The sequence below is a fragment of the Mustela nivalis genome (assembly GCF_964662115.1).
Source record: "Mustela nivalis genome assembly, chromosome: 4".
Taxonomy (NCBI): domain Eukaryota; kingdom Metazoa; phylum Chordata; class Mammalia; order Carnivora; family Mustelidae; genus Mustela; species Mustela nivalis.
The window spans coordinates 98,114,400-98,125,129 of NC_139023.1; the positions used below are offsets into that span (position 1 = coordinate 98,114,400).

At 41.7% G+C, this 10,730-nt stretch overlaps 1 protein-coding gene across 1 annotated transcript in view; it reads right to left on the reverse strand.

Annotated features, from left to right (window-relative positions):
- The window catches only part of EGF (epidermal growth factor), a 96,993-nt gene extending 88,310 nt beyond the window's left edge, over positions 1–8,683 (reverse strand). The window contains exon 1 of the mRNA XM_082728179.1: positions 8,017–8,683. Coding sequence (XP_082584305.1) covers positions 8,017–8,143 — 127 coding nt within the window. The 5' untranslated portion in view covers positions 8,144–8,683. The remainder of the gene's footprint in view (positions 1–8,016) is intronic.
- Between the last annotated feature and the right edge of the window lie 2,047 nt (positions 8,684–10,730).

Below are 10,730 nucleotides of genomic sequence, written 5' to 3' on the forward strand. Positions count from 1 at the left end.
AATAGATAGAAACAAAAGAAAATTAAGCATTGGTCTCTAGATGTTTTCTGAGTCCAATTTCATTGGTCTTATTAATTCCACCCTGGCCAGTACTTAGTCCTAGGCCCCAGCTGCATGCATAGCTATAGAAATAGAGGGAAAAAAATGCTTCATATAATTTCTTCAGAATGTTGAAGGCAAATATGACAAATAGAATAATTACTTAGGAAAAAATAATGAATTGGGGATTTTGTGCCATACTTTATCATCAAGGATAATGACAAATCACAGAGAAGGGTGGGTAAGATGATGGTGAGGCCTTGTTCATCCCAAGACACTATCTTCAGATTTCTTTAAGCATCATTACAAATTTGAAGAAATGGCATTAGAAAAATTTCACAAAGTGAAGATGTTCCTAATGTCGCAGCTTATGGTCTTTGGTAGAAAGTAACAGCTAGTATCTAGTGGAAACTCACTAAATCAGGCAAGATTGTAAGCACCTTACATGAATTAATTGAGTCTTCATAAAATCCTATGAGGTAAGCAGGGGCAGCTCATATCAGCTACATAACGGAACCTTATCCATTTAAAAAGCTGAGACCTAACACAACCTGCCAGGCACAGCACATCGACAGAGGGTAGGGGAGGCTTTCATGCAAAATAAGACAACAAGCAAAGTGACACCAGAATCACCTGTCTGCAACTGCCCCTCATTTTTGGTGACAAGTTCAATTCACTTGGGTAATGCAACAACCACAACTCACTCTGCTTCAAATGTGTCCTTTGTTTCAAAAATGACATTTCATCCTCTCTGTCGGAAGTGATAAAATCTGGTCATTTCATGTTCATCGACCTGGTTTATGTTAAAGAGGGATATTCACGCACAGTGTGCTTCTTTTTGGCTTTCTTTTCCAGAAGACAATATATCAATATTGAAAGACAGTATGGGCACTTGAGTGGCTCAGTCAGTTAAGCATGTGCCTTCAGCTCCAGTCATGATCCCAAGGTCCTGGGATTGAGCCCCACATCAGGCTCCCTGCTCAGTGGGGAGCCTGCTTCTCCCTCTCCCTCTGCCCCTCCCCTGCTTGTGTATGTGCTTTCTCTCTCTCTCATTCTCTCTCTTTCTCAAATAAATAAATAAAATCTGAAAGAAAGAAAGAATGAAAGAAAGAGGAAGAAAGAAAAAGGAAGGAAGGAAGGAAAGGAGAAAGAGGGTGCCTGGGTGGCTCAGTTGTTTAAGCGTCTGCCTTTGGCTCAGATCATGATCCCAGGGTCCTGGGATAGAGCCCCATGTTGGGCTCTCTGCTCAGCTGGGAGCCTGCTTCTCCCTCTCCCTCTGCCTACAGCTCCCCCTGCTTGTGCTCTCTCTCTCTGTCAAATAAATAGATAAAACCTTTAAAAAATAAAAAAAGTTAAATTTAAAAAAGAAAGACAGTCACCTATATCATCCTTTCTTGGGTGCTTTTTAAATAACTTTTTTTTTTAGATTTTTAAAAAATTTATTTATTTGACTGACAGAGATCACAAGTAGGCAGAGAGGCAGGCAGTCAGAGAGAGAGGGAAGCAGGCTCCCCGCTGAGCAGAGAGCCCTATACGGGGCTGATCCCAGGACCCTGCGACCATGACCTGAACTGAAGGCAGAGGCTTTAACCCACTGAGCCACCCAGGTTCCCTATTGGGTGCTTTTAAATGTATTGAAATTTTAGATGAAAATTTTTCTTCATATACCTTTTTTTTCTTCTTAGATGAAATTGCTGCCATGATTCATTAGGATAACCAGGACATATCAAAGTTTCAGTTTTTTCCAAATCTGCTTTCCAAAATACAATAAACTTTTGGATCCACTTAGAGCTTTTAAAATTCTCAACAATGTTGCTTGAATCTAAAAGATGTACATTTCCACATACTGGACAAATTAATGTTAAAGACAATAGCCTTTGCAGTCTCCCTGCAGACCAAGGAGAGATTAAATTCCTTTCTGTTGCAAATTCTACAGTAAACAGAATAACTATATACTTCAGAGGGAGGGAGAAAAACACCAGAATATTCTGGTAGCTCTTGTCTCTGTGCCTGTTTTAACCCTCATAAGGGAAGGGCCTGTAATACACAGGATTGGTGTCAGCAGCTTCATAGTATCAACTTTGATCCTCTATCATTGATCTGTTTATACAAGGATGGAATCTACAGGAGAAGAAAGATCCTTCTTCAAGCTTTTGAAATTTTAACCAGAAAAGTATTGAAATAAATAAAATACAATATTTCTCAACTGCCACACCATGTGCGGAAGAACTAGGCAGCTGCCATGATGTTGTTGGGACTCTCTGTATCCTAGCAACCATCTATCCACAGAAAGAACCACCTCGTGAATGAAATCCACTTACATATACAAAGCTGATGAAGGCACACTGATAGGCTGTTCCGAAGGGAGGAAAGAAGGTAGTGCTTTTCTCTGAGCCGGCTTTTCTCTCCTGTCACTGGGAGGGGGCTTGCAAATAAATCAACGATTACCATGAGTCATTGTCACAGGGGTCTGCTGGCTCTCAAATGCCTTCACACTCACACAAATTCCAGGGGACTAAGTATCCTGGGAAATCCTTGGGAAACCCAGACACTGAGAGACATTAGCATGGTTAAGCCAGGCCTGGGAGAATCAGAAAACCAAGGTCATAAAGTGAAAACAGACACACACACCAACTCAAACTTCAGGCTTAGGAGGAAGGTCAAGAGGTGATGAGAGCACGAGTTTCTGCCTCGTATGTGGCTGAAACAACTGAAGTTTTCATACATTAACTAAATTCCTGCATCAAAGTGAGAGAGGAAAACTAAAGGGCTCCATAAAAATCTGCTTTTTGCTCCTCTTCCTGCTTCTATTCTTGCTCGGACCTGTACCCCGATTTTACACATACCTCATAGTAAAATAATGTATGTCTTCCTTGTAAGGGGCAAGGAGTTAATGATTTCTTGAGAGTCTTCCAGCACAACAGATAACATCCAAGGAAGGACTGGGCAAGGACTGGGTGAGGCCTTCTTGTCCATATTCCAGACAACTGGGGTTAGACATCTAGGCGCCGAGACCTGCTAGCTCCAAGTAACTTATGGAGGACACCCAGGCCTTTGTCCTTGATCTGACCAGTTCCTGGATGCCTGGGAGGTAACGTGTACCAGACCACAATCCTCAGTAAAAACCCCAGACCCCAAGCAAATATGAGATTCTTCTTTTCCTTTTTGAGTCTCACAGCCTCTGCCAGTACCTGTACTTTTTCTATATCTTCAATAACTCTGCTCTCACTCCCTCAAAGCTTTTGTTTGATTTTTGCCTTGCATATACCTAAGAACCCTCTTGGCTGGTCCTGGCGGACCCCTGCTGGGTTCTTGGATCCAGACTGCCTACACCAAAAGAAAGCAATCAAAAATACATGGAACAAATAAAAATAAAAACACAATGGTCCAAAATCTTTGGGATCCAGGAGCACCTGGATGGCTTAGTCAGCTAAATGTCTGACTCAATTCAGGTTCAGGTCATGATCTCAGGGCTGTGAGACCAAGCCCCCCATCCCGCTCTGTACTCAGTAGGGAGTCTGCTTGAGATTCTCTCCCTCTGGCCCTCCCCCTGCTCATGTGCTCTCAAGTATACTTGCTCTCTCCCTCTCTCTTTCTCAAAATAAGTAAATAAATCTTTAAAAAAAAATCTTTGGAATGTAGTAAAAGCTGCTACAAGAGAGAAGATTATGGCAATACAGACCTACCTCAAGAAGCAGGAAAAATTTCAAACAAACAACCTAACCTTATACCTAAAGGAGTTAAAAAAAAAAAAAAAAGAGCAAACAAAACCCAAAATCAGAAAGAAGGAGATAATGAAGATTAGAACAAAAATAAATAAAACAGACTTAAAAAAATAATAGATCAACAAAACCAGGAGCTAGCTCTTTGAAAAGAGCAATAAAATTGATAAGCCTCTAGCCAGACTCATTAAAAAGAGAGAGAGAGAGGGAGAAAGGGGATGCAAATAAAATTAGAAATGAAAGAGGAGAAATAATAACCAACACCACAGAATTAGAGGAGTTATGAGAGAATATTATGAAAAATTATATGTTAAAAAATTGGGCAACCTGGAAGAAATCAATAAATTACTAGAAACATATAACCCTCAAAAGTCAATCAGGAAAAAATGGAAAATTTGAATGGATGGATTACCAGCAATAAAATTGAAGCAGTAATTAAAAAACTCCCAACAAACAAAAGTCCAGAACCAGATAGCTTCATGGCTGAATTCTACCAAACATTTAAAGAGTTAATATCTATGCTGCTTGGGGCGCCTGGGTGGCTCAGTGGGTTAAGCCGCTGCCTTCGGCTCAGGTCATGATCTTAGGGTCCTGGGATCGAGTTCCGCATTGGTCAGGGAGCCTGCTTCCTCCTCTCTCTCTCTGCCTGCTTGTGATCTCTCTCTGTCAAATAAATAAATAAAATCTTAAAAAAAAAAAAAAATCTATGCTTCTTAAACTAGTCCAAAACATAGAAGAGTCTGAATTTATGTGAGCCAAATTACTAGTCCATTTACTTTTAATGGAAAATAATTAGCTGTTCAATTCTGAACAAAAGCAAAGAATTCCCACCTTCCAACTTCTAAACTAAAATGTCAAATATTTGGACAACCACAACTTGTTCAAAATGTAAATTCATTTAAAGAATTATTTTATTATTTCTTTATAAGCCCACAACAACTTTAAACATCTTAGAGAAACTGGTTCTAAATACAAGAAAAAAATATGCAAGAAATTTAAATAATCATTTTCAAGTGGCTTGTTTTTGATAGTTATTAAAATAAAATTATTACTGATAAGAAATCTAGCAAGCAGATTTAATTGGTGCTTAGTGCAATTTTTATCAGTTGATGTCACACAGAAAGACAAACAGAATTGCAGTTCCACATGGACACTGACTAAAGTCAGTTTGATGTGTTCTTGTATTTTTAATAAACATTTCTTCTGATTACAAAAATACAAGTTATAAATGTTGAAATTATTTTGACTACTTTTTTAATGTGGTAAAACCATCAAGTTTTTCAATGTGTCATTTTTTATTGTGTGTTAAAAAAAAAAAAAGCAAATTTAATTATTGTAGAAGAAACCAAGCCACATTTAGAAAATATTACTACTATTGCCACCAATAAAAATAATGTTAACAATGATAAAAATACTGATAGCAGCTAAGACTTACTGAGAGCTAATTATATGCCAGGCTCTGTTTTATGCACTTTTTTTTTTTTTTAAGCATTTCTTATGTATTAATTTAGTGGTCCTGGACCGAAGCTGTTCATTATGCCTGGTGAAATTGCCAAAGGAGAATAAAAAAGAAAATGGGGCCTGGATTGCACCCCCAGAAGAGACTCTGACCCAGATGGCCCCAGGTGGTAACCCAGACACTGGCGATTATAATGTATGGTCGGCACTGAAAACAAATACATTAACATAATCCTGACAACAATTTTGAGGGTGTTTTGCACTAAGGAAAAGATCTCTGTTTTGCACTAAGAAAAATGAGACTTGATTCATAAGCAGTAGAACTGGTATCTGAACCCCGGCCTGTCTCCAAAACTTAAAGCTTTTTTACCACTAAGCTTGATGGCCCCTCAAAAGCCCCAAACCACTGAGTACTTGAGGGGGTGGTTTCATTCACATGGTATGTGTAGAAGATCATTTCTATAATTTCTTTGCATTTAGATTTAAAAAAAAAAAAAAAACTTTTGTATAACCTTGGCTGAAAAATCAAACAAGATTCTGATCTTGGAATTACTCTGCTTGGCACAGGACTGGGAAACTGACCAAGCCTCAGCCAGTGCTGAAATCAAGGATCTCACTGTTTACGGCGAAGAGCGATCTTCCCAGTTGGCTAACTTAGTACCCCCGATCCCTCCTACAGCCAGCTGTCTCACAGTTGGCCTGTACTTCTTCCTCACCCTTTATTTACTAAGAAAGTTCAGACAAATAATACAGGTACACATGGCAAACAGGAAAAGTTCCTTTTTTCAACTGATTTTTCTCCTCCAGGGCAAACAGGCTTGAAAGTTCAGAAGCCACTTGCCAGCAGTTTTCCTTATTGCTCTTCTCACCTAACTCTAGCTCAAATATGGCTAATAAAATACTCATTCAATTAAAAAAAAAAAAAGAGGCAGGAAGGATGGTGGAGGGTAGAATGAAAAAACCCAATTCCGTGTTATCAAGTGACTTACCCGGCTAGCAGTCACATGAATGACAACCTAGCACAAAGTAACCTGAACTTTGTCAAACCACAAAGCGTTCTTCCTGCTGGCCAGAGGTGGTCTGGCTCAATGCCAAAGGCAAGTAAAAAGGCCAGTAGAATTTAATTGGCAGAAAATTAGATAGCACTGTATCTATTTAGAGGGGAGGAATACTATCCTCTGAAATGCAGGGGGCACAGGGTGTGACCCAGGCAGTTATCGGCTAACATGAGATGTGGAGTGTAAAGCAGGGGGGTTTAAACCAGTGACTTGCAAGGAACGAGGGAGCAGAGGCAGAATCACCAAGTGGCATCCAGACATTCTACACTTTCTGGGGTCTGTGCCATGTCACAGGACTGTTCAAATAAGGCACCTCCTGGTATGACTTGATCAAAGGGTTTTAGTCAAGCTGTGGAAGGGCCAAGGGACATTATTGAGCACCACCTGCAACCTCCATGCTGGGTGCATTTCATGTGTCATCTCACGCCATCCCCATGACAATCCCGAAACGGGGGTATACTTAGTTCCCAGCAACAATCTAGTCTTGCTCAAGTATTCAATAGGTAGAATGGATTTGAAAGGAGGTGTGTTTGCTTCTAAAGCCTTCCACTCTGACCCAGTCCCGCTTGACTCACTGTCTCTAGCCTGGCCTTTAGGTTTACTTGGTGCAACCAGCCTTAGTGATGGCAGCTCTGAGCCACCTGCAGGGGCAGCGAGGAGCCCAAGGCAGAGGCTCCTTTGCAAGCAGGAATCAGTCAGTTTGTTCCCTGAGCCTCTAAAGGTATATGCAGCAGTTCATTTCTCTAAAATTTTGCTCTCTCAGATTCTGCTTCTTGACTGGCTCCTACCATCTCCCCTCACATCCCATGCAGAAGGCAGAGCCTGTCTCAGGGCACTGGCCAACTAGTCTCAGAAAATTCTCCTGCCCCAGAGAGTCTCCAATCCACTTGACATAACTGTCCAAGTTTTTACTTCTGCTCCAACAGCTGAGGAACAGGTTCGTGGGGGCCTTTTGGGGGGGAAGGTGGAGAGAAGGGAAGAAGGGGAAGCAGGAGTGGGGAGAGAGAGAGATGTTTTTCAGACAAAGTTCTCAAGCATGATGACTCTTTGCGTCTGGTAAAAGTTCCATTTCTCCTTGATGGAAAACCCATTTAATATAGGAGGGGTGTGTGGCATACTGTCATTTCTTAGCAGTGCTCAAAGTTTCAATGCACCTGTTAGTCAAAAACTGAAGTTGCCCTCAGAGCTCAGAAACAGCAGGAGAGGGGAGAGGAGGTTGAACTTGAAACTTGGCTTTCAAAATGACAGAACCACATTTGTTCCCTATTCCCTTCCCATTTTTCACGAGTGTTTTAGCACCTTCTGAGTTCTTATACAAAGTTATCAGAAAGAAGGATTTTTTTTTTAACTTTATGGCTTATATAGAAACAGTTTCCCCAAAAAAATCCATCTGTTTCCCCAGCTTCCAATATAAAGCTGACTAGCCAAGTGAATAGATACTCCTCATGTCAGAATAAATACAGCAGTTTACATGAAAAGAAATGTTCAGTTACTTACAAATGAGACATATTCACTCAAACACATAAGAACAGTTTGAGAGCTGTGAATTTTTATAGTTGGTAGCAGATTACCTCTCACAACCAGAAGGAAATGTACTTGCATTAGAGAACAAAAATTACCCAAATACACCCACCCAAAGACAAATCAGAAAAAAACACCCAAGTATACAAAACAGAATGGACAGGTATATGAAGGCAGTTTCTGGGAGGATATGAATTCCTTTTAATGAGATGACTTACCCACACAAGTAGAATTTCCCTTTCCTGAGGGAGAGGCTTCAGGGCAGTTCCAGTGTTCCAGGACTGAGAGACTAGCAGAACTACATTTAAAAACTACAGGCAACAGAATGACTAGGACGAGCAGCATAATCTTGATAGGCTTGAACCTTCAATAGAAAATCACTTGACTTTGCTTGAGCATAGCCCGGGCAGAGTGGGTACGTCTGACCCCAAGCGTGTCCCCCTGGGTTGGCCTGCAGCCCTGGGGCATCTTTCGCTCTGCTCCTTTGCTGTATAGTCTTCCAGCTCTTCCTTCTTCAACTCAAGACGGTGGCCTGCAGCCTGTCGGGGACCCCCGGGGCAAGATTTCTTTATCAAAATTCTTGGGAAGTCAGTAAGACATACCTGACACCCGTATGACAAATTTCACAGTTTCACGGCCGCTGACTTCTAGAGGCCTGCTGCTGACTTCCCTGTGACAGGCAGAGCAGTGTAGGCCGCGGTGAGAGAGGAAAAAAAGGAAAGTGATGGAAAGTTCCGACCGACCCTTGCTGAGGCTGAAAAAGAAGTACAGAGATAGGATTCCTCCCCAAACATAGTTTCTCTTTTTGCAAAGTAGAATGACTCCCTTTCCTTTTTAAAGCCCTTTTGGCTCCACCTCCTGTCTCCTTCAGTGACACTTGAGTGAGCCTCTGTTTGCAAATGTGCGTGTGGGCAATTGCTTGCTGCAGGAAAGCAGGGACGGCTGCCAGGGAGGAGATAACTGGCGACTCACCATAAATATTCCGGGCAGAACCAGGCAGAGAGCAATGAGGGGGCTGTGGAGTTGCTCCTGGTGTCTAGGAGGTACCTGTGGGAGAGTGGCTGTTTTCATACCTGGAGGGATGGCAACAAAGCTAAACCGGGCCACACACATCCGTGGCGCACCACAGTGCGGATAATTAAGACTTGGAGTAATTGATCATTCACATGAGCCGTATTAGAACAAAATGTCAACACCAGCACACATTCCTGGAGCTTTATCTTTTTTTCTTTCTCCTGTATATTTTAGAGCGGAATTTGAGAGATTATTCTTTCCAAATCAAAGGGAAATCCCTGAAGCCAAATGAAGAGATACAGTATGCACAGACACCTTTTCTTTCAGCATGAGCATAACAAAACATCAGAAGGGGCCAGGAGTGCAGGGAAAGGAGTGGGTTGTTATTACAGAGCCACGTTGGAAAAAATAAGCTAATGGTACAGAATCTGGGAAGCACTGGAAATCCAGCACAGCTGACTGCTGTCCCTTCCCAGATAACTTAGGCTATCTTTTCACATATCGGGGGTAGAAAAGAAAAGCTTGAAGTACCCATTATTGCTCCCTCGGTTGTTTTGTCAGGAATGCACCCAGAAATAGGCAGCTTAGGCAAACCGTTTATACCACATTTGATGAACAATGGAATTTTCTTCCCGTTTACTTCACCCTGGGAAACAAGTTTTCGTTTAAGTTGCCCAGAGGTAGTGTTCCAAGTGCTAGTCAAAATGTAGATAAAGCGATAGTCTCAACAGTCAAAGTAGTGAGCACCCATTCTGGGAGAGCAAAGGAAGAACTCCAAGCCTTTCACTCATATTTATGTCCTCATCATTCCTCTGATACTGGGTCACTTTCTGAAATGGCTAAAGTCAGGATTTCTCTGATTTTAGCCGGCCACAGCCAGACAGCTCTGATTTCTCACAAGAGAAGCAGACCCTGGCAGGCAGCAGAAGTCACATGGGGGAATATATGGAATATTCCATTGCTTTCTGGACTCACTTGGACTCGAAACTCAGAATGAATGTCCTCCAATAACCTGCACTAAGTTACTAACCTTGTTAAGCTTCCCCTTCAGCAGAATGCATTGCCAGTGTTACAGAGGACGAGGACTAGAAGGACAGTCAAGCACTGGGCTCAATTAGTGGAGAGAGGAGGAATGAATGATATGAGCACAGATATGAAGTAATCCACACCTATATTCTATTTGGAAGTAGAGTCTCTTCTTATTTTTTGGTTGTAAGAAGGCTCACTTTCCTAATTACATGTGACCTGGGCTAACAGGGTCATTAATGTTGAGCATAAGCCCCTTAGGAGATGATGGAATCAGCATGGCTATGGTGGAAGTCAAGACTGGAGACTGATGTAAGAGATCAAGCTCAACTCATCCACAGAAAACCAGGGTTGCCCAGATAGCAAAACCTTAAACGAGAGCTACCCATGCTGAAAGGACTTGCAGAGATATTTTATTACTCCATATTCTTACTCCTAGATAAACCTGAACCTCTTCTGGGCAAATGAACATTGCCCATATTTTAAAGGCGCCCAGAAATCAGTTTGATGGGCCAAATACCCATTTTAGTTTCTGGGATTGAGTCAAATTAACTAATTCATCAGTTAATTAAACATCTATGTGTGCTAGAGCCCTGTACACAAAACAGAAGTCATGGCCCCCTAAGTTCAAGAGCTTGCTTAGGTGGATTAACAACAACAGAAGGTAGTTTGTGAGTATGAGCTAATGAAAGGCCAGTCACCAATGATTCCGGACGTGTCAGGAAAGAAGGGGCAACTGTCGCAAACTGCAGACCGGAGCATGCAGTGAAGCTTCGGGAGATAAACAGGAAGTCTCACATCAGCGTGGAGAGGAGGAAAGCCAGATTGACCATAGGACGTGGAACGGGAATGGACAAAGAAAAATAAATGCTTATTTATGAGGTCCTTAGAT